The sequence below is a fragment of the Vipera ursinii genome (assembly GCF_947247035.1).
Source record: "Vipera ursinii genome assembly, chromosome: 7".
NCBI lineage: Eukaryota > Metazoa > Chordata > Lepidosauria > Squamata > Viperidae > Vipera > Vipera ursinii.
Window position 1 is genome coordinate 21,555,920 of NC_139521.1, and position 25,166 is coordinate 21,581,085.

At 42.0% G+C, this 25,166-nt stretch overlaps 1 protein-coding gene across 1 annotated transcript in view; it reads right to left on the reverse strand.

The window, feature by feature from the left end:
* The window catches only part of FBXL5 (F-box and leucine rich repeat protein 5), a 62,482-nt gene extending 46,517 nt beyond the window's left edge, over nucleotides 1–15,965 (reverse strand). The window contains exon 1 of the mRNA XM_083366911.1: nucleotides 15,787–15,965. Coding sequence (XP_083223037.1) covers nucleotides 15,787–15,870 — 84 coding nt within the window. The 5' untranslated portion in view covers nucleotides 15,871–15,965. The remainder of the gene's footprint in view (nucleotides 1–15,786) is intronic.
* Nucleotides 15,966–25,166: the final 9,201 nt, after the last annotated feature.

Below are 25,166 nucleotides of genomic sequence, written 5' to 3' on the forward strand. Positions count from 1 at the left end.
AATGAAAAAACAACAGTATTTCATGGTCATAAACAAACATTCTAAAACATTTTTTTCAGTCTAGATATTATGATTAAGTCTTCTCAACTAGGACTGCAGACTTTTCATTTGAAATACTTAATCTTTCACTTGAAAGATATTATTCAATCTGTGCCTGGCTGAAGAATTCTGGGAGTTAAAGTCCACAAGTCATAAAGGGCCAAGTTTGAAGACCCTGTTATATGCTATAAGTATAATTTATGTATTCAAAATAAATTTTGAACATGAAAAAGGCATGTTATTTCCATGTATTCTGAGAAGACACTTTTAGAGGTAGCTGGTTATCGAGTTTATAATTATGCAGACTTATTCAGAGTTCCATCATGAGCAACTGCAGTTTGATCAATTAGGTACCTTAATTTATAGAACTTTTAAAAACCAATAATTTTAAGTTTGTTTGAAGGAATATAGCTAATAGATTCACTCCAATCCACTGTAGTGCTATCTGGTGACACTGGAGAAGTTTACATACATTTCACTATGGTAAACAACACACTTTAAAAACACCTATCCATTTGGCCAATTCTTTAGCTGGTATAATGGCACTCAGCTTGATGTACCATATTACGTTAATGCTTCCCAAAATCCCAAGAATGCTGAAACAATGCAATTCCAAAGCAATTGTTTTAGATAGCTGTATCTTGTCAACAGGTCTATTACCAAAACCAATACAATCTTCCAAATTGAGTGTTTTATTTGCGCCCATATTTAGTTTAATACAGATGATTGAAGAAAAGCAAGTTTAATTTCTTATTTAGCTTGAAGCGCAATATTTTCCAACACTTCTTTCACTGGAACTGTCAGTGAAATAAATTGGGTTTTTTGCTTACTCTCACAAGTAAACAGGTAAACTGCTGCCCCAATTTTTTCAGAGGACTTGGCTACTTTAATATTTCAGGGAAGGATGTGTTCATCTATCCAACATGCTTTGTGAAACAGTTCTATCAAATCACAAAGGTGCTTTTTCACGAGGCAACAGGACTTTCTTTTTTTCCTCTTTGAAGATGTTTTGCTTCTCATCCAAGAAGCTTCTTCAGCTCTGAAGAACAACTGAAGAAGCTTCTTGCATGAGATACCAAATGTCTTCAAAGAGGAAAAAAGAAAGTCCTTTTGCCTTGTGAAAAAGCACCTTTGGGACAATCATGACCTGGATGATTGAGAATCTCCATAGAAATTTAATCCTGTCAAATGTTTTATGAAGCCTAACAAATGGAACAAATCACCAAACCCTCATTTTTGGAACATGGACATATCAAAACGTTAAATCCATGTACACATTGCTTTCTTTTAAAAAAATTTATATTAATTTTCCAATATTACAATTATATCTTTGAAAAGCAACATGGTGTCTGGGTTACAATAGTTCCATTTCATACAGATGTATGTTATTACAAATCTCCAATTTATTGTAGCCAATATTTCCTCTCTTTTTTCCTTTAATACATATTGTCTCTTATCTAACTTAACATACCTGTAAGGACCCACTTCAATCTACATCTTAAGAAAACAGAACTCTTGGAAACGGTCTCTTCCAACAGGAATTTTTATTAAGAGAAATTGATAGTAGGCATGCTAGACAGGATCTGAGGGATCCCCCCACCATTCAATGTTTTAAAGTGTTTCCAAGCAGCCCTCCACCCCACAGTTCTTTTGGGTGATTCAAACCGGCAGTTTTCTAGGTGTTAACTCCAGGAAAAATAACATCAGTCCAGCTCCGTCGGCACGATCATTCAACCCTCTCTTTAACCAGATCCCAGGTGTTGCATCTCCCCCCTCCTTTTGCCTCGCTGCCGGTAAAGAGGAGAAGTTCAGAGGGGCATAGGATGAAAGGCAGATGGCCACATTGTTATGGTTAGCAGACCCAAAGTGAATCAACAAAAGGTTACTTTGTAGTGAATACAGGAAGTGAAAGTAGTAAAAAACCCCATGTGTACCCTCTCCCCCTTAGGAGTGTGATGGAATCCAGGAGATAGTAAAAATTGGTTTTTATATCAGAGAAGATACATAGAAATGAAATATAACTGGATTCTGACAATACTTCTTATTCTATCCATCAGCTATTTAGTAGTTTTCTTACATTTGTCAATAATTATATATATATTATTTATTTTAACATTCAATCTTTAAACCATCAATCACCTTATAAATTTTCCCAGCTTTAGTTTTGCATTAATATTCAAGTTAAACAATTAAAACTTATCATTTCCAAATTTCTAAGTGACCCCACTTCATCACAATTCTCTCCAATATGTAGTAATCCAGATACACATCTTCTCTATCTCATTTCCATATCAACAGATTAGTAGTACAATATAATATTCTTATTTTCATTGTAATTTCCACATATTGTAGATTCAATAACCAAGATTTCTCGAGACTTCCGGTGGCGACGCGACGCTGAAGACAGCCATCTCCGGGCTGTCCGCTCCGCGGCTTCGTTTGAACCGCCGAAAACAGCGCCGATCAGCTGTTTCAGTGGTTCGGAAGCCCCCTCCTCGGGAGAAGAGGAGGGGGTGAGGCCCCAGGTAGGGGTTGAGCTCTCTGGGGCCGCCTGAGCTTTTAGTTCGGGCAGCTGAAGGATCGAGCCCCCCCGAAGCCTGGGTTTGCTCCGGGCTGCGCAGCGCTTCTGCTCCGTGTTTTTGGGAGCAGAACCAAGCGTTCGCAACCACCCCTGCCAGAAGGAAGGACTTTTGAGTGTGAAGAGGCAGGCAGAGCGATACAGGAGGTCAAGGTGAAGTGGATTTTTGTTCTCTAGTTCAATGGACTTTATGGACTTTAAAAGTGAAAGTGCGTAGCAAGTGAAAGTGGGGGAAGATGGCGGCTAAAACTTCTAAAGCTCTCCGGAGTGCGGGGGCTTCCCCGGTGCAACAGTTCTCGCTGCAAGCCTTACTGCCTCCTGCACCTGCTCCGGCACTGACGGTTAAGGATTTACAGGATGCTTTGGAAAAGCACTCACAACAAATAGCAGATATTATAGATGAAAAGATGGAAAAGCTGGAGGAGAAGATGGAAGAGAAGTTTACAGCAATGAGGGCAGACATCTTGCCTGCACTTCAAGGTGTGGCTTTATGTATTGAATGCTTGGACGAAAAAATGGAAGATCTTAGCCAAAAAAATTCCAGATTAGAAGCAAAAGTCTTAGAGAATGAAAATGTGATGGATAAAATGGATGGTGACTTGACTCTGGTCCAGTACCACCAGATGGAGTTTGCTATCAGAATCAGAGGCTTAAAAAAGAATCCTAAAGAAGATTTAAAGCAGATAGTCTCTGAGGCTTTGGAAGTTGTACTGGGACAGCCAGCAGCTGAAATTGAGGGAAATATAGACAAAATCTTTTGTGTGAATTCATGGATTGCAAGGCAGAGGAAGCTACCTAGAGATGTGGTGGTTTACTTCACAAAGAGAGCAATCAGGAATGAAGTTATCCAAGTTTCTTATGATACTAAGCTTGTGGTTGCTGAGCAAGAAGTTTTGGTTTTAAAAGAGATTCCTCCAAGAATTTTAAGGAGAAGGAAAGATTTTGCTTTTCTGGCACAGGAACTTAAGAAACGCGACATCAAGTTTAGATGGGAGATACCAGTGGGTGATGCATGAAGGCACGAGACACCGTTTGGTCACAGTGATCCAAGCACGTGATTTTTATAGCAAAGTTTTAAAAGCAACCCCTCTACCACTTTTGGAATCTGCAAAGAAAAATAGCGAGGGAAAGCCTCAAGATGCTGAAGGAACACAGACAGATAAGAAAGATACTGGAGGGGATCAAATTACAGTTTCATCGGAAGACGCCAGAGAGCAGAGGATGACACGTGCTGCCTTGAGACAAGCGAGACAAGAGCAAGACCAGCAGAAAGTTATGGAACCTCCAAAGCGTACCTATAGCGAAGCTGTGGGAGGGGCGCGGCCTAAGGAAGTTAAGGGACTCCTGGCAGACATGTTCCAGAAGCTTCGGGACGCCAAGGATGGTGACTAAGTTCCTAACTTGGAATGTCAATGGTTTAAACTCACCACAGAAGAGAAAGAAAGTTTTTCAATACTTAAAACAATTTAAGACTGATGTTATTTGCTTGCAAGAAACACATATTAGGGTTATGGACCAAAAGTACCTATTGAACTCAAGATTGGGTACGCAATTTATTGCTTCTGCAATGAATAAGAAAAATGGAGTGGTTATTTATGTCAAGAATACTGTGACAGCGGAGCTAATAGAAGCAGATAAACAAGGAAGATATGTTATGATAGATTTGCTGTTAGAAGGCAAAAAAACGCTTTGGGTTGGACTGTATGCTCCTAATCAACAACAAGCTGACTTTTATAGTTCATTACACAGTAAGATTACTCATATGGATTATAAATCTTTTATTTTTATGGGAGATTGGAACGGCGTCTTGGACGTACAACTGGACAAATGTGGTTCTTTTAAACATATTCCGAGCCACGCTAGATTGCCTAAATATTTTTTTGAAATGAAGGATGATTTGGAGTTGCGAGACATTTGGAGAGAAATACATTTACATGAAAAGGATTACACTTTTTTTTCTGATAGACACCAATTTTTTTCCAGGATTGATTTTATATTACTAATGATTTTTTTTCTAGGATTAAGAAGATAAAGATTTGTCCAAGAACTATGTCTGACCATAGTCCAGTTTGGTTAGAGATTGATAAGGATAATAGAGATAGGCGCTCTTGGCGCTTAAATGAGAACTTGTTTAGAAATCAGAGTAATGTGGAAGAATGTAAAAAACAGATGGACTTTTTTGAAATTAACATGAATAAGGGTACTCCTATGGACATGGTTTGGGATGCTAGTAAAGCTTATATGAGAGGGGTGTTAATATATATGAACAATAAATACAGACGTAACTTGGAATTTAGGAGGAAAGAATTGGAGAATGAAATTAGAGAAAAAGAAAAGGCCCTAATTCTGAATCCATCGGATGTGAAGATCAAAGAGGTTATTAATTTGTTAAGAGGACAATTTGATAACTTGATGGCTGATCAGGTGGCAACTAACTTACGGTTTGCTAGGCATAACACTTTTTGCAATGCCGATAAACCAGGCAGATGGTTAGCTTACAGGTTAAGGAAGAAGCAAAGGGCTTCTAACATAGATAAAATAGAACATAAAGGTAAGGTTGTGTATCAGCAGGACCTTATTAAGGAAGCCTTTGTGGACTTTTATTCCAAATTATATGCTAAAGATAAGATCAATGAAGTAGATATCGACGTATATCTGAAGAATGCCAACATCCCGGTTCTTACACAAGAACAAAAGGAAGAGATTAATCAATTGATAACAGAAAAAGAAATTCTTTTAGCAATTAAACAACTGAAGGTGGATAAAGCGCCAGGCACGGATGGACTGACTGTGGTGTATTACAAAAATTTACAATCGGAGGTGATAAAGCCATTAAGGGAATTGTTTCAGACAATTCAAAGGGGAGGAAGGGTGCCTCCGTCTTGGAGAACTGCTTTTATTTCCCTGATTCCGAAGGAAGATCAGGATGTTACTCAAGTAAGAAATTACAGACCAATATCACTTTTGAATACGGACTACAAGATATTTGCTAAGGTTTTAGCTAACAGATTGATGAGGGTTTTGCAACAGATGATTCATGGGAACCAAACTGGGTTCATTAGTGGTAGACAAATGAAAAATAATGTGAAGCATATAGTAGACTTGGTGGAATTTTTGGAAAGGAACAACCAGATCCCTGCGGCGCTGATCTTTTTAGATGCCGAAAAAGCTTTTGATCAACTGGATTGGCAATTTTTGATGAAAGTTTTAGATAAAATGAATTTTGGGGATAAATTTTTACAACCAATTAGGGCATTATATCAAAAACAAACTGCCGAATAATAGTAAATAATAGTTTGACTGAAGTATGTAATATTGAAAAGGGCACAGGACAAGGGTGTCCGTTATCACCTTTATTATTTGTTTTAACATTGGAGATATTATTGATTAAAATACGGAATTCGAAAAAAAATAGGGGAATCCAAATTAGAGATCAGGATTATAGACTGAGGGCGTTTGCAGACGATCTGGTTGTTACGGTGACCCAGCCAGAAAATTCTGTTGTGGACCTGATGGAGATAATAACGCAATATGGGAAGGTTTCTGGATTTAAGGTTAATGTACAAAAAACTAAAATATTAGCCAAAAATATGACAGTATCGCAAAAGGCCCTTTTAGAAGGGTTAACTGGATTTGAGATTGTTAAAAGGGTTAAATATTTGGGGGTGTATTTGTCACCCTTAAATGCAAAGTTATATAAAAATAATTATGAAAAGCTATGGGGAAAAATTCAAAAAGAATTGGAGAGTTGGAAAAAATTGCAATTGTCTTTACTGGGAAGAATTGCAGCAGTGAAAATGAATGTTTTGCCTAAATTTCTATTTTTATTTCAAATGATACCTATTCTTAAAAAAGATTCAAATTTGGAGGAATGGCAACAGGGTATCAATAAATTTGTATGGGCAGGGAAAAGGCCACGAGTTAAATTTAAGATTATGCAGGATACACACGAAAGAGGTGGTCTTAAAATGCCCAACTTTAAATTATATTATGAAGCTGCTGCGTTGTCATAAGTGATTGGATCAATTTAACACAAGGGAGATTATTAAATCTTGAGGGCCACGACTTGCTATTTGGCTGGCATGCATATTTATTGTATGATAAGAAGGTAGACAATGTGTTTAAAGTGCATATTTTAAGACAGGCATTGCTGAGAGTTTGGAAAAAGTATAGCCATAAGTTAAACTACAAGATACCTTTATGGGCAATACCGAAACACGCAATAGAAAACATAAATGTTGGGTTTAAACATGATGTGATTACATACAAGGAAATTTTAAGTCTGGAGAGGAACGTATGGTGTTTGAAGCCGTATAATTTTTTACGAGAAGAGAAGATTGTTCAAACCTGGTTTCAATATGGTCAATTACGGGCCAGGTGGAAAGAAGACAAGAAAATTTGTTTTTCAATGACTGATGAAAATTTGGTAAAGCAAATTAGAAATCAGGGTCCAGCACATATCAAACGGATATATCTTGCACTGATAGAAATTGACTCAGAAACAGAACTTGTTAAAGATTGTATGATAATGTGGGCTCAGAATTTTCAAGAAGTTATTACAATGGACACTTGGGAAAAGATATGGGTGAGTTATGTAAAATTTACACAAGCTCAAAACTTAAGAGAGAACTTTTACAAAATGTTTTATAGGTGTCATTTAGATCCTAAAAAGCTTGCAAGTATGTATCCGAACTATCAACCTAAATGTTGGAGATGTGGTGGCGAAGACGCAACGTATTTTCATATATGGTGGACCTGTAAAAAGGTTAAAGCTTTTTGGATTAAAATCTGGTGGGATATGCAGAAGATATTTAAGCAAAGGATAAAGTTTTGTCCGCAATTGTTCTTATTGGGCATAATTACAGATACTACTGTTGTGGACACCAAGTTGATGCTGAACTTAATTACGGCAGCAAGACTTTTATTAGGTCAATATTGGAAGGAGGAGGAACTGCCGACTATAGAAGAATGGACTCTAAAAGTTTCTGACCTGGCGGAAATGGCAAAGATTTCGGCTTATTTGAAAGACCATTCGCAACAACGTTATATTATGGAGTGGAAAAAGTGGATTGATTATATCCAGAACAAATATGGGACCAAAAAGTTTCATTTAGCATTTGTATAAGTTTTTTATGTGATATTAGTATTGCTTGTAGTCATTTCATATGAGCTAGAGTGCGTTAGACTTAATAGTTTATTGTTGCTAACATATGGTTGTTTATGATTGTTTTTACTTTTATACCTTGTATTTAGCTCTGGGAAGTTGGGGAGGGGGGAGGGGGGAAGGGGGGGAGGGTTAGGGAGGGTTAGGAAGGGTTGGGTGGAGGGAGGGGGGGAGGGATTGTTAAAGATAAAATGTATTGTAAAACTTTTCAATAAAAAAAATAATAACCAAGATTTCTCCTGTTTCAGCATTTAATACATTCTCTCTCTTCTCCTTTATATCTGCTCTCTCGTGTTTAGGCTTATAATTTTATTCTTATCACTACATCCAAATAAATTAATTACATTACATCACTCTTAACATATATATATATATATATATATATATATCTTAGTCACCTTCATTTAACCTTTACAAACAACTCAATATTTCAAATTAACTATTGGTATTCATACATCTAAGTTTTAATTAGCCAACATTTTTCTTTATCTTCAGGTCATAACAATCTATCATATTCAAACTACATATCCTATCTACTTAGATATATTCTATTTTAGGCCTCTTAGATATGTCCACATTCCATTCTTCCTTCAATCTTAATTCTGGTTTTTTTCTTTGCCATGTCATTTTCCATGACCTTGCTACAGAGTCATCGAAGAGTTCTTGTGCTATTGTATCATGTTGAGGTGGACCTTCCAAACTCTATTTTTGGAGGGTTGAGGGGTCTGGCAGAACTATTTATTTATTTAGTTACATTTATATACTGCCCTATTCCCTGAGGACTCAGGGCGGTTTACAGGGAATTAAAAAATCCACCATACAAAAGTTAAAAAACCAAATTAAAAAATATTAAATTGACCCTGTATACTTAAAACCCCAATTAAAAATTTCTCCTCAGCCTGGGCCTGAGAGCTCAAAGAGCCAGGTCTTCAGGCCCCGGCGGAATGATCGGAGGCAGTCCTCAGCTCCACCGGCAGCTGGTTCCAGAGGGCAGGCGCTCCCACTGAGAAGGCCCTATCCCTGGGTGTCACCCGCCGGCAATCTCTCACCGGCGGCACCCTGAGCAGACCCTCCCTGTGGGAGCGCACTGGGCGAAGGGCGTTTGATGCCGGCAGCAGGTGTACCAAATCTTCTCATTATTTTCTCCTCTTGGCGTACTTGTCCTGGACTGTCTATTTTTTCTTCCATGTGTTTCTCATTTTGATCTTCAAATTCCTTCTGATTTATGTAGCAGGTTTTTTCCTCCATCCTTTTTGTCAGATTTTTCCCTGAGTTTTCTCTTATTTGTACTTGTTGAGTAGCTAAATCTTCTGTCAAAATATTTGCTTGTTCAATTTCTTCTGTTATATTCTGTACAAATAGTTTATTAGTTGTAGTCAGGGCTTTTTTTGTCATATAACGCTCAGAATGGAGTTCCGGCACCTTTTTTGGATGGAACCTTGTAGGGTAGGCAAGGCGGGTTGTATGACATGTGTGAGTTCCGGCACCTTTTTCTTTTACAAAAAAAGCACTGGTTGTAGTCAAAATTTGGGTTTGCTTATCCAAGACGCTTTTTAGCTTTTTTCCAAAAGCTTTTATTTCATCACTGGCTGGTAAGGGTTAGGTTAGGGTTAGGTAAGTTTGGCAGGTTATTTTCATCATAGAAAAAAATAGTTTTTGCATTTCTTCCATGGTAGATTCTCACATCTGGTGCTCAAGGTTACTCTTATCTTGTTTTCTAAAGCAGGGCTTTTCAACCAGCAGTATGCGTACCACTAGTGGTACACGAGCATCTGGCTAGTGGTATGTGTAGTATGGGTTGAACAGCACTGAAAAAAAATGAAGGAAAAAAAGCATTTTTTACTAACCTGCTTTCAGCTGCATTCTGTTTCTCTATTCACTTCTCAACCTTCACCACACATTTGTGGGACAAAAAAAAAGTTCCATGAGACTTTCTAACTTCTCGCGAAGGGGAGGAAGGGACAAAGAGGGAGGGAAGGAAAGGAAAAAAAAGAAGGGACAATAGGAGAGAGGGAAGGAAAGGCACCCACCCCAGTCCCACCCCTCCACCAGAGACCCATGGATTCCCCCCCATAGGCATCCCGCAACCTGAGTGATGAGTTGGCCACGCCTCCCCAGCCATTGATCACATGACCCTGGGACACTGTGAACATCAAAAGTATGAATCAGTTGCCAAGCATCCGAATGACCCCAGGGATGCTGCAACAGTCAACTGTGGTCATAAATCACTTTTTTCAGTGCCGTTGTAACTTCGAACAGTCACTAAGCGAATTGTTGTAAATCGAGGACTATTTGTACTTTCTTTTCCCCCCTTTTTTTTTGCTCAAGTTTTTGACACCTTGCTGGGCGACTGGTGGTACTCGGATATTGCCTTATCCTAAAAGTGGTACAATGGGTGAAAAGGTTGAAAAGCCCTGTTCTAAAGTGTCAGCCAGGTCTCTTCTTTTTTTTTTTAAGAGTGACAGATTGCAATTTCAGATTTAGCCACAAGATGTCCCCCAAGTGTTTAGGAAATTCCTTTTCAATTATTTCTTCTGTTTTAGGAGAACAAAGCCAAACTTTCAAATAAGAATAGGAAGTAGAAAGTAGATAATCAAAAGCTTTTAGTCCACAAGTTTTTTTAAAATGAAGTTCTAGTTGAGATCCAATTATTTTTTTCAACATTTTTTCTTTTTAAATCTCCCCTGTAAATTCAATTGCCACTGTTTTTGGAGGGCAGGCTAAAGTCCCCCTTTCCTCTCCACGGGGGGGGGGGGGAGTACTTAAGCAGCTTATTTAGGTAGGAAAAAAAGTTGGAATATAAGAGGGGTAGATCTCACCCAGTCTTTTCCACACTGCTTTAATGTTGCCTGATGGTAGGTGTGACTTTGGCTGTCTGCAGCCTACTGACTGGCTGGTTTGAAGGGAACAAAGGCACTAACGGGAGAGTTGCGGCTCCCCTGCATTTCTGCAAAAGCCCCTTCTTTCTGGTCATCTCTCCAGAGTGACTTTTTGGCCCTTTTAGGGCTCCCCAGCAATGCAAAACTGGACGTGGAAGATGAGCGCCGTCCTCCAAGCGTCCATAGAGGATGCGTCGGCAAACTGAAAGTCACACATTGCTTTCTATTATTAGCGATTTTCATAGTTACATTGCACAACAACAACAAGTTTTTTTCAGGTGATAGAAGTGACCTTTAAGGCCTGGCACACTCTATGTCTCCACTTTCTATGTTTGTGTTTTGATGATGGTGAGTTACACGCAACTCCATCAGCAATATCAATTTTATTTGTGCTGAAACTGCTCATTCAAGTACTTCCACATGCCATCCTACCTGTACAAACTCTTTCAAACTAGAAATCAATTCAATAAACTTAAACAGGATTTAAGTGTACTGTTCAGTAACGCTTTTCTCTACAAAAACATAAAATTCTGAAAGCTGAGAACTTTTGCAATTATATTAGCTTAATATATATTTCTCCATATTGATCAGGTTTTCCTCATTACAGATTTAATTTTATGACAAAGATGATTTTTGAGGTATACGCTGCTGACCCCTGACCCACACCTGTGATCAAGGTTCCTTGCATACATAGCACAAGACAATCTTAAGCAAACTAAGAGAGGTGTTTTAGTAAGCCAGCTTCTTTTTTATGGGTGGACAAGTCTAGAAAGTCACTGTGCAAGCCTGTCCATGTCCCAGGATATAAGTCAGCAGAAAAGCAAATCAGTTTACTGTATCCAGAAATACAGTGCCTTGAATGGAAAACCTAATCTCTTTTTCAGGAATGGAGAAGAGGACAAAACTTAAAACATTAATTTCTCTTTGGGCATCCTCAAAGTGATACCTGACAGACAACACTCCAAAGATCTCCTTTTGCTTTGACAGAGCAGAGGAACTCTTCCTTGGATCAAAGGCACAAACAAACAAGCAACTCAGATCCCAAATGTGTTTTTTCATGAGGCAATTGGACTTCTTGCAGAGAAAGCACCATTGGGATAATTATGACCTGGATGACTGAAAATCTCCAAATACAATTCAGATAATTCTCTTTCCTGAAGCATATTATATAGGGTTTGGTTTCTTTTTTAATCCTGCTTTGTCTACCAAAAGGTGCTAACCAGTCATTCCCTTCTCTCTCTCACCATACCTAAATATTTTTTCCTAAAAATTAAGTGGTACTATTTTCAACTGCCTTTTTAACTTTAAGCATACTTTGCTATTGCCACAGTAAAACTAACTTTAGTTTCAGTGACTCTTTCTGTAAGGACCCACCTCAGATAACCACCCAAGAAAGCAGAAATCCTGAAACAGGCATTGTCTCAAAAGGAACTTTTATTAGGGGTTAGTGATAGTAGGGAAGTCAAGGTGAGATTTATTTATTTATTTATTTATTTATTTATTTTAATTCCATTTATATCCCGCCCTTCTCCGAAGACTCAGGGCGGCTTACAAGCTTAGCAGATCTGGAGAAAAGCCTGTTAAATGATATAGTTAACCTAGCAATCTTCCTCCTCCCACCAAAGTCATAGTGTCCATTTGAAATCCAGCCAATCCACAAGTGGTACAATGTTTGGGTAACTGACACAGTTGGCGTGCATCTCAAGGTCTTCTCCAGTTTCGTTTTTCCATAGTTGTCTCCCTCATAAGGGAGACACAGTTGATAGAAGCAAATGAAAGGTCTTCAAATATTTTAATATTGAAAGAGAAATTTAAAACTGAATATGCTGCAGTGGAAATTTACTAGGTGAATGGAGATGAGAACCAGGAAAGGAGAGCACAAAGAAAAGATGCTAAGTGAAACACGTAGGCAAAAAATAGCTGGGTCTTAAGAGTGGGAAAGGAAGAAGACAAGCTATAAAAACACCTGTAAGAAAAGATAACTAGTAAAACAGGAAAGAACCTATTTTTTTCTAAGAGGTCACAAAAAGGGGGCTAGAACTCAAGCAACTAAGCATGTGCAATTAGTTGATTAATATTAAGTGACACACCTTGCATAAATTATCACTTAATTTTAATGTACATGGGATGTATGACTTAGTATGTAGCAGGAAATATGTAGGAGGCGGTCGGAAAGAGTGTAACCTCATAGTACCTCAGCCAATGGGGAAAGAGGAGGGATGTGCGGCCGGGGCCAGGGACCTACAAAAATGGGAATATTTTGGGTTGAAACTTTGGAGGGAACCAAGTTTTGATAGCTTCTCTCCCCACTTATTGCAATAAACGAAACAAAAGGCCTTCACTGTGTCTTGGCTGGTTATTGGTCAGGCGAGCTTGTCTCTGGTCATGAAGGAAAGTGGCCAGGAATGCATAACAGTCTTTTCTCAAGTGGATAGAGGCAGGAGAGGAAAAGCAGAAAGCAAAAGTAATCCCAAGCGAAAGCAAACGCCCCCCCTCAGCAGAATGACAGGCCCCAAACAAGAGCACATATGCAGGGAAAACAATAAGGATTTCGGGACCTGACAGGGTCTAATATCTGGAATTTACTTTGTGCCTTTCATAATGTTCTTTTAAAATATAAATGTCTTGTGGACTGTCTAGTAATCCTTCTTTTGTACTATAGATTAAAATGTAGACTCATACCTCCTCTAAATAAGTAGACAGATATTTAAAGTCAGATATAAAATCTAACACCTTTCTAATAATAATGTCAAAATACAATGTAACTGTCAGGACCCACCCCCATCCACATCTTAGGAAATACGAACTCTTGGATCCAAGTTTGTCCAAAAGGAAAAGTTTACTAGGATGAGATCGGTTGTAGCAATACAAGACGGGATCTGACATTGAGTTACATTTTGATACTATATAAAGCATTCCCGTTTCAACCCCCTCCCCTCAAATACATTTCGTCACGCTCACATCATTTACTTAGGTGTCAGGCCCTTTCATGGGAAAGAGAAATCTTCTTGTGTTTATTGTTATTGCTTTCTTCCTTTCAGTTTCAAATGCAGATGCAACCCAGATCTCTCTCTCTCCCTCTGTTCCCCCCAAATCAAAAGCTTTCCTGGTCTTTGAAAACAGCCTACTGCAATCTGAATAAACATCCTCTCCCCCCCCCTCAGAGAGATGACAGAATCCCGAGTATAGGCACAATATTCTAACCATACATTTATGAAATGTGATATAAATGGATTCTGACAGTAACTGAATATTATCTGCTTAACCAAGTTAATCTGTAAGTGCAAAACAAAATAATCCTTTATCACCTTCAAGAAAAACAAACCCTTAGAATATAACTTTTTACAGACTACATCTACTTCATCAGGGCAAACCAGATTATGGTACAAATATGTCTTTCTCCAGCTACATTATTTCCATCTGCAGAAAGGCTGAATCACTCAAACCTAAAACTCCTTTATAGATTAAGAACTGGTTCCTTAATTTTTCCAATTTCTATCTCTGTCCAAATGTCTAATTTTTAGCTCTGCAAATTGATTTTAATGGATGTTAATAAAGAGATCATGTTTCATGTGCTATATATTAATTACAGCCACAGATTTCAGAGGATTGCTCGTATTCTGTTCTTCCAATTTCTGCATTCAGTCATGGTCTTGAAAAATGATAAGAACGTTAAGTTTAAGGTCATTACTACTTGCAGCAAAAAATGACAAAAAGAGACCAGGAGAGAAAATCCATTAAATGCTTGACACCAATTCATATTCAGTTGAATCGCCCTGTTTTGTATCTAATACTTGTGCCAAACAAAAGTTCAATTACACACAGATTTTTTTCAACAGTCCAATTTTCTGCCACCCTGGATTCTTTCAGATTCCTGAAACTTTCATTAGCTCAGAAATTTATGGTTGAGAAGAGCAAACATATGATTAAGCTGCTCATTTGTATGCCAGCAGCATGTGATCTCAAATGTCTAGTTCTCATGCCCATGCCTTTTTAAAACTACTTGAAAAAACATAACTAAATAAAAGTAGCAGTTACTACCAAATTGATTCAACCGAGTAGATTCCTAGTGTGTAAATTCATACATATTATTAGTTTATGAAAGATTGTTGATGCTGCTTTATTGTAATGAATATTGTGTTATCCCAAACCCAAGGTTCACACAAACAGTGCTCAGACTGCAGTTGCTGATAAGTCCAGGACTGTATGATAAAATAATGCATTAATATATCTTTATTGTAAGCCTCAGCAGCAAGATGATTTTGAAGGCTGGTGAAAAATACGGCAATACAAACAATTTGGAAAAAGAAGACTCTTGCGTTCATAAGGCTTATAAGGCAGCAACCAGTCTACCTCAACAGGCAAGCATAGCTTTGCACCTTCAGCTCCTTAAAGGACTTTCTTAACCTTAGGGAATTGAAGATGGATGGATTTCAATACCAGTCGTAGGTTGACTCAGGCCTTCCATCCATATGAGATCGGTAAAATGAGGACCCAGATTGTTGAGGGCAATATGCTGACTCTGTAAACCGCTTAGAGATTGTTGTAAAGCACTATGAAACGGTATATAAGTCTAAATGCTATTGCCATTGCTAATTCCCAGAATCATCCAGCAGGGAGCTGAAGCTGACCCATCTTCTAATTCGGGGTCTTCAAACTTGGCCCTTTTATGACTTGTGGACTTCAACTCCCAGAATTCCTCAGCCAGGCACTGGCTGAGGAATTCTGGGAGTTGACGTCCACAAGTCATAAAAGGGCCAAGTTTGAAGACCCTTTCTAATTGCTGGAGTTGAAAAACACTCTCTTAAAGGAATCAACAAATACAAGCCATGACAACTAGGGGTTAAAGAAATGGGCAAGGAGGGGGAACCCAGAGACCTTTGGCCAGTTATTCCCCCCACAGGAGAATAAACCTTTCCTTCCAGGATTAAAAGAAAAAAAATCAACATCTCTAAAAGCAGAAAAGCAAGAACTACGTCGTGCGCAAGCGCAGTTAACCCCTTTTATGCGCAGGCGCACTATGTGCATCCCGCCGGCCGAGGCCGAGGCACGGGGGTGTGTCGCAGCGCCTGAAATAAGGCGGCGGTTGCAACAACTTCCACAACGCCCCTCAGTACCTTCCCTACCTTGTCGCAGTAGAGCCCAACGAGCTGCTTCATCCGCCAGTGCGGGGCGGTGAAAACATCCACCTCCTCCGGGAAGGGAGCCATCTTCTCTCCCCCATAGACAGCGACGTTCACTACCTCACCCGCGCTCCAGCGACGAGCATTGGCGGCCTACTATGCGCACGCGTCCCGGGCGGAGGCGGCGCAAGCGCCGACACCCCCAATCCTCCATCACGTGGAGGGAGGCGAGCGCCTTTTACTAGAGAGGCATTTCTGGGCCGGGAAGCGGCCATTTTTAAACGCCTTGTAAAGACCAAGTCAGGCATTTTGTAGAGTTGGGAAGCGTGTAATCTGAGTGTCTTGCATTGCGTGACAGCCTAATAATACGCTTCTTCAGCCAGGTGGCAAGTTTATAGGAGATCTAACATGGCCTCCTGGCAGACATGAAGCCGAAATTATGAATGGCCAGTTATGCAATTTGCAGAATGACTGGTTTTGGGGTCTATCCCGTGTCCCGCATAAAGCAGAGTGTTTTCCTACTTTGGCAACTATTTAGATGTGTAGACTTCAACTTCCAGTGATTTTCCTCCGTTTTTAAAATCTCCCATTTATTTTTTTTCTAATCTGCATGTTGGGTCTCTAACTGAAATAAAGTAATTAATGGATTACTATAATCGATTGATATTCCTCCCTTACCTCCATTTTTGGTTTATGGAATGCTATAAGTTTATTGACCCCAATGTTACTCTATGCCAGGGGTAGGCAACCTTGACTCTTTTATGGCTTGTGGACTTCAACTCCCAGAATTCCTGAGCCAGCAGGAATGGCTGGCTCAGGAATTCTGGGAGTTGAAGTCCACGAGTCATAAAAGAGGCAAGGTTGCCTACCCTTGCTCTATGCCAAGACATCTTCAGACTCTTTTCCACATCTCTTTAATTCCAAAAGAATCAGAATCAGAGCTGGAAGGGACCTTGGAGGACTTGTAGCCCCTCAACCTATCTATTCATTTCTTTTTTGGGTACTGCCATTCTGTTGGGAGGGGGAAGATTTCACAATTTGAGGAGGGGGAAAGTTCTGGGCTCTGTGATGTATTTTCTTTGCTTTGTTCTTGATAGAAGTAAATGAAAGGTCTTCAAATATTTTAATATTGAAAGAGAAATTTAAAACTGAATATGCTGCAGTGGAAATTTACTAGGTGAATGGAGATGAGAACCAGGAAAGGAGAGCACAAAGAAAAGATGCTAAGTGAAACACGTAGGCCAAAATTAGCTGGGTCTTAAGAGTGGGAAAGGAAGAAGACAAGCTATAAAAACACCTGTAAGAAAAGATAACTAGTAAAACAGGAAAGAACCTATTTTTTTCTAAGAGGGGGCTAGGGGGCTAGAACTCAAGCAACTGAGCATGTGCAATTAGTTGATTAATATTAAGTGACACACCTTGCATAAATTATCACTTAATTTTAATGTACATGGGATGTATGACTTAGTGTGTAGCAGGAAATATGTAGGAGGCGGTCGGAAAAAGTGTAACCTCATAGTACCTCAGCCAATGGGGAAAGAGGAGGGATGTGCGGCCGGGGCCAGGGATCTATAAAAATGGGAATATTTTGGGTTGAAACTTTGGAGAAAACCAAGTTTTGATAGTTTCTCTCCCCGCTTATTGGAATAAACGAAACAAAAGGCCTTCACTGTATCTTGGCTGGTTATTGGTCAGGCGAGCTTGTCTCTGGTCATGAAGGAAAGTGGCCAGGAATGCATAACAGTCTTTTCACCTTTGATGCACTTATTAATTAATAATATTATGGTGCTGCCAAACTAATGTACCTCCAAATGTTTTGGAGGGAAACTTCAAAAGGATTCAAGTTTGGGTGGGACCGAGCTAACCTTATGATTGGCTGATGCCCTGGAGGCAGAGAGTATAAATTGCAGGCATGTTGCCGGTTTTTGACAGTTCTGTACTGGTTCAATAAAAACTTTTGTATCATGCCAGTCTGGTCATTGCCTTCAAGACCCAATGCACAATAGTGGCAATGGGGAGGGAGGGGTTTTGTTTTGTTAAAGATAAAATGTACTGAAAAACTTTTCAATAAAAAAAAAATAGTGGCGATGAGGATGGGACAATTACCTACAGGCGAATCAGGCCAGAGACGATGGCCTGAAGGCAGCAACCCTACTCTGTGCATGCGGGCAAGCGACATTCGACATCGCAGAAAACCTGGTAGCACTGGCAATCATAGAGTCAGTGACATACACAGACCTCAAGAGGAGGTTAAAAGAACATTTTGAGCCAAAACTCTCCGTAATCACTTGGCATCATGCTTTTGAGCAATGAGAGCAGAGGTCTGGAGAATCAGCAGCTGAGTTTGTGGCCGCACTTCGCCAAGCTTCACGACACTGTGAGTTTCCAGATTTGGAAGACTGCCTCAGAGACAGACTCGTTTGCAGCTTGTTAAATTGAGAGCTACAGCAGTGCCTATTCGCCATGGAAAAACTGACATTCCAAGAGGCTTTAAAAGAAGTCATGGCGGATGAGGCTGCCGGGGGAGCAATGAAGGCTCTCTGGCGACCAAAAGCACACACCAGCCCTGCGGTGATTCACCACGAGTCCATTGAGGGACCAGGGGAGACTGATGAGGATGACAAGATCGATCGGTTGCAGAGAGAGCCACCTAGATGGCAATGCTCAACAAAGCAACATCTCCACAGAATTGCGCTAGCTGTGGGGGAGAGCATAAAAGGGCAGAGTGCAAATTTCGCAGAGTGTGTGCCACGCCTGTGGAAAGCAAGGGCACATGGCCAGAGTCTGTAGAGGTCGCCAGCAAGAAACACGACCTGCACCCCCACAGCAGAAAGGTAATTGGAGCTCAGGCAGAACGGGTTTGGATATTGCTCAGAGAGGCGAAGTATCCAATGAACAGGAACCCAATGCCCCCTCAAGGAGAAATTAAAGCTCCAAATTAAACAGCAGGGGGTCCCATGCTCCATAGAGCTAGACACTGGGTCAGCTCTATCAATCATCTCATACAAGACTTTTAATTATATTTGCAGGTAAGGCAAAGGGCGAGTTCTGCTCAAGCCATCAAGCATCATACTAATGGACTTCCAAAATTGCCATGTTTATGTAAGGGGAGAAGCCACCGTTAGAGTTAAGTTCAATTTGAGGGTCCCAGAACATCCAAGAAGTTATTACTATGGATACGTGGGAAAAGATCTGGGTGAGGAACGTAAAATTTACACAAGCTCAGAACCTAAGAGAGAACTTTTATAAAATGTTTTATAGATGGCATTTAGATCCTAAAAAGCTTGCAAGTATGTATCCGAACTATCAGCCAAAATGTTGGAGGTGTGGTGGTGAAGATGCAACATATTTTCACATATGGTGGACCTGCAAAAAGGTTAAGGCTTTTTGGATAAAAATTTGGTGGAATATGCAGAAGATCTTTAAGCAAAGGATAAAGTTCTGTCCGCAATTGTTTTTGTTGGGCATAATTACAGATGCTACTGTTGTGGACACTAAGTTGATGTTGAACTTAATTACAACAGCAAGACTTTTAATAGGTCAATATTGGAAGAAGGAGGAGCTGCCGACTATAGAAAAATGGACTCTAAAAGTTTCTGACCTGGCGGAAATGGCAAAGATTTCGGCTTATTTGAAAGACCATTCGCAACAACGTTATATTATGGAGTGGAAAAAGTGGATTGATTATATCCAGAACAAATATGGGACCAAAAAGTTTCATTTAGCATTTGAATAAGTCTTCCTTTCTTTTTTCTGTTTTCTTTCTTTCTATATGTAATATTAATATTGCTTGTAGTTATCTTATATGAGCTAGAGAGCGATAGATTTAAGAGTTTATTGTTGTTAGCATAGGGATGTTTATGATTGTTCTTTGTTTTTATACCTTGTACTTAGCTCTGGGAAGTCGGGGGGGAGGGGGATATGGGGGGAGGGGCAGGGAGGGATAGGTAGGGGTGGGGGGAGGGGGGGATTGTGAAAGATAAAATGTATTTTAAAACTTTTCAATAAAAAAAAAGGAATTTGAAGGTCCCCTCAGCGTTGTGGTCATAGATGGACAGCGCACCAGCCTCATTGGACTGGACTGGTTTGAAGCCCTGGGCATCTGTGTGATGTGCATCCATCGCACACAAACAGCTGACCTGGCAACAGTATGCCAACAATACGTTGATGTTTTCAGCACAGAGTTGGGACAATACAGAGGGGTGCCCATTTCTCTCAATCTTGACCCAGCAGTCACTCCAATCCAAGTGAAACTGCGCAGAGTGCCTTTCCCACTAAAGCCAAAGATTGACGCGGAACTTCACAAACTAGTGCAGCAGGAAGTGTTCCAACCTGTGGACAGTAGCCTGTGGGAGACTCCCAAAGTGACCCAGTAAAGCCAAATGGGGACGTTCACATCTGTGCAGACTACAAACGCACAATAAATAAGGCACTACAGCAACATGCTTTCCCAGTTCCGGTGGTAAGCCATATACTCACCTCACTTCAAGGAGGCCGAATTTTTGCCAAATTAGACATCGCACAGGCATACCAGCAGCTGCCAGTCAATGATGCCACCGCTGAGGCACAGACCATCATCACGCATAGAGGGCATTTCAAGTGTGCCGCCTACAGTTTGGGGTAAGTGTAGCCCCTGGGTTGTTCCAAAGCATCATGGAACGGACTCTTAAAAACATACCTGGCATCTGCCCATACTTTGACGACATCCTGATTGCAGGGGAATCAGCGGCAGTCCTGGTGGAATGTCTCTGGTCAGTACTTCAATGTTTCCGTGAGGCAGGTTTAAAACTAAAAAAAGACAAGTGCCAAATTGGCATGGAATCCACAGAGTTCCTGGGGTTCCGAATAGGTGCTAATGAAATCCACCCATCAGAGGCCAAGTTAAAGACAATTCAACTAGCCCCCAGACCTAAATCCAAGAAGGAACTGCAAGCATTCCTGGACTTTCTTAACTTCTACCACTTGTTCTTGCCACACAAGGCTGCCCTGGCAGAACCACTTCACTGTCTATTGAACATAAAAGCACCTTGGGTCTGGTCAAGCACCCACAATAGGGCATTCAAGAAGGTCAAGAAGGTCAAATCATGCCCAGTTTGCATTATTTTTACTCTGTAGATCTTCTGGAACATACAATTTTTCTCCAACTCAAGCCAGGTCATCTTTTATTAAACATAAGTTTTATGACTCCATTCATCTGTTTCCAATGCTTTCTTAAATGCTTGGGCCATCCTCTTGTCTAGTGGCATCATGGCCCTGGTTTGTGCCCTGGTAGTGACAGGTGCTGCTAACTGTTTGGGGGACAGCATTGGTTTAATTACTTCAGATTTTATACTGTTATATTGAGGTGTCTGCCAGAAAATTTTTCCTCCCAGGAAGGTAAAGAATCATAAAATTAAATTGATGGAAATGCTGAGCCCATCACTCTTGCTCCCTAGAGGTTTTCGGTACTTCAAAGTTCTTATGATCAGTTCACACCTGGAAGGGTGTTTTACTCCCCTCTAGGAAATTCTCCAAGTTAGTAGGGTCCATCATACACCATAGGCCTCCTTCTCCCTGGCCACCCACCTTTGCTCTGTTTCAGATATTTTTTTAGAGGTATATGTACAGGGTTGTAGCTGGTCCTCCTTATTTCTTTGGAGGAGTACCGCTCCTACTGCCACATCACTGGCATCGGCCTGAATAACAATAGCCTCCTCCGGATCTGGGTGCTTCAATATCGGCTCCATAGAAAAAAGTTTCTTTACCATTTCAAAAGCGGCTTGGCATTTCCCAGTCCATATCAGTGGTTGTCTGGGTTTTGGCTTATCTCCACCTTTGGTCTTTAAAGCACAATCTGTGTAAAGGAAGGGATAAAATGCCGGTAAAAATTTGCAAAGCCCATGAAGCTCTGTAGTTGCTTCCTGATGCAAAGGGAGGCCCACTTTAGTACAGCTCATACTTTCTCCAGATCGATCTCCAGCCCCTTGTTTGAGATGTGATAGGTCAAATAATCAATGCAATCTTTATGGAACTTGCACTTTGAGAATTTGGCATATAGCTTGGCAGAGCGTAGTTCATTCAATACTGCTCTGACCAGTTTGACATGCTCTGCTTAGGTCTCGCTGTAGATTAAGATATCATCAAGATACACTAAAACCCCTTGTACAGGTGCTCATGGAGAACCTCATCAATCAATTGCATGAAAACAGCAGGGGCTCCCTGTAGTCCAAAGGGTGGCACCCTAAATTGACCCATAGTCTGGCAGGTTGAATGCCAATTTTTTGTTAATGAACTTGTGAAGTTCTTCCAACTCCCTAGGGGTCATGGAATACATCTTTGGCTTTGGGAGTTTTGCCCCTGGGACAATCTCAATGACACAGTCTGTGGGTTGGTGGGGCGGGAGCTCATCTGATCTCTGCTCACTGAACATTTTGGCTTGGTTCCAGTATTCTGGAGGGAGGCTGTGTAGTTTCTGCTCACTCAGGGCAGAGGCCAGTTTGCGGTGTAATCCATGCCTTCTGCTCTCAATCTTGGATGGGGGAGGGGCCCTCTTTTTCAGGAATTTCAGTTATCCCTCCTTCTAATCGACTATGGGGTTCCACTTCTTTAACCATGTCAGTCACAGCACTAGTGGCCACTCCATGCTAGAAGCAACAAGAAATGCTAAAGTTTTGGAATGGTCTGTCATTGTTAAATGCAGGGCCTTGGTGGAAAAACTGGCTGGGATCCCCCTGCGATGGACCCATCAAGCTGACAAAAGATTATTGGAGTTTTAAGTCTCCTGAAGGGTGCTCCCACTTTCCTTACCAGCTTTGGGCTGATTTGGCAGCTGGTATACCCCAAGTCCAACAAGGCTGCTAGCTTTACTTTCTTCCCAATGCCCGGTATGCACAGTTCTAGGGCCACAGTTATTGGGTCGATCAGCCCATTTATCAAGAGGTCATCCTTGTAGGCACTCTCTGCCACTCTCTGAGTCTTTGTCTGGTGGAATCGGAGCTTGACCCTCTGCCCCATGGGCCAGGGAAGCCCTAGGACCTCTGTGCTTCTCAGTGCCGATTCCCTTGGGTGTGATGTGGCTTTTGTGGATCTCCCACTCGGCTGATGGTCTCCCCTCTTTGCTTGCACTTTGCTGCCACAGTCAACTGCTCGATAGCCCTTTTTCCTGCATTTTAAGTAAGCAGTGGAGCGGGGTTTTTCCTGTGGGGTCCTGGAAGTTTCTTCTCTCCTCTCTGGTTGCAGCTTACTGCTTGTTCTCACCAGCGGTGCTGGTGTTTGCATTGATCTATTTCCACCTCCTCTGCCATCATACCTAACCCCCTCTTCCTTGTGGCAGCACCTCAGATACTGGAATACTGCTATAATGTCTCTCCTATTTCTTCTTTTCTTTAGACTAGCCATAGCCAAGTCCCACAACACCATGGCTGCTGCCTGCCCTCCAGCTGATTGGCTGGTGGCAAACTGTGGCCAAAAGCCCAGGACAAAGGTGGCTTTGGCAAATGGAATGGGCCCAAGCTCACGAGGTGAAGGGCACGGGGCCCATTGGCCAGGGAGAATGGGTGGGGTTGGGCCAGCTGAGGTGGAATCCTGGAGGCAAATGGGCAGAAGTGGGAGGCTTGAGGAGAAGGAGGCGTGGCCAAGGGTAGGAGCCTTATGGTCCTAGACCCATGAGCAAGTGGCATTTGGAAGCATTTGGAAGCGAAGGGGCAGTAAGTGAGTGAGCAAGCAGTGTTGCCCCCCCGGGGATGCCCAGACATGGCAAGGGACTGGCCCCTGCTGCCCTGTGCCTACCCATCCCAGAGGCCCCCAAGACACGTGCACAAGAGGTGGTGAGCACATGAGAGCTGACAGCATCCAGCAGCAGGGCCTACATAGCCCGCTGTGAATACAGCGCTGTGGTGGCACCAGCAGCACACAGAATCAGGGGAACACGCAATGTGGACCGCCGGACACAGCATCTCTTTTTGTTTGAAGAGCAGGTCACCACTGGTTACCTCAGCCCCCTTGAGGGTTTTGCCCTTGGCCATGGGTGGAGTGCATTCCCCTCACACACCTCAGTACCTACTGCAGCCACCAACCACACGCGCAGGTCCATTAGGCCGCTGCCCAGAGCTGCAGGCCCACCCAGCATGAAGGAGGCAAAGCAGTGGGCTAGGAAGCTTGAGTAGAGGTGGTAGAGCACACCCAGGGCCAGCAAGCAAACGGTTACCCCAAGCAGGGAAAGTCAGATCCCCATCAGCGTCATGGCCGCCCAGACCCAGCAGAGATGGAGGGAGGCACACAATCCTAGCTGGGACTGGGGGGGGCATGGTGCCAATGGGGATCCGGCTTTCCCCGCTTGGGGTGGCCTTTGGCTAGCTGGGCGTGGGTATGCTCTACCACCTCTATGTGAGCTTGCTAGCTGGCTGTTTTGCCTCCTTTGTGCTGGGCAGGCCAGGTGCTCCAGGTGGAGGCAGCAGACTAATGGACCTGCATGAGCTGCTGGCAGCAACCTGAGGCAGGGCTAAGATGCATTGGGTATGCAAGTGGAACAGGCTCCACGTGCAGGCCTAGAGCAAGATCTGCGAGGGGGCCAAGGAGTTGACCAGCAGCGACCTGTTCTCCAACCGCAAGCAAAAACAGACGGAGTCTGTGGTCTGCATCACATGCCTTCTCCCTCCCCTACTCTGCCTGCTGCTGGAGGGCCGGGCCGGTATTCACAACGGGTTGCAGAGCCCCAGAGAGTGCTGGTCACGGGTCCAGCAGGCTGTGGCTGCTGACAGACACCATCGGTCCCCATGCACTCGCTGGCCTCTATGTGCAGGGGCTAATGACCCCTGCCTCACCTTGCCTCAACCCACAGGACGATCCTCTTGCCCACTGTCCCACCCACCAGAGACCTCCGGGATCTCCTCCAACCCTGCCAAGCCCACACAGATGTCCATCCCCATGAGCAACATTGAGGTGGCCATACCCACCCCAGCCATGCCCACCCAGACTGCCATGACCACTGCAGCCATCCCAACCCAGTGCATCATGCCCACCCAGTGTGCCACACCCAGCTGGCACCCGGTGATAAGTGGGTTTTGGGTTGCAGTTCGGGCATTCGGTCTCTAAAAGTTTCACCATCACTGCTATAGTATATAAAGTGTTTCTCAAGATGAATTTAGAAGACAATTATATCAAAGATTACATGGTAAAATGTACAAAATTTTTTTGGATACAACATAATGCTAGATAAATGGGAGAATGTATGGACTAATGCAGTGATGGCAAACCTTTTAGAGACCAAGTGCCCAAATTGCAACCTAAGCCCCACTTATTTATCATGGGGTGCTGGAGGGGCTTGGCCCACTGGTGGGCATGGCCAGCTCGATGTGACTCATGTCAGGGGCACTTGTGTGGGACTGGGCAGGACTGGAGATGAT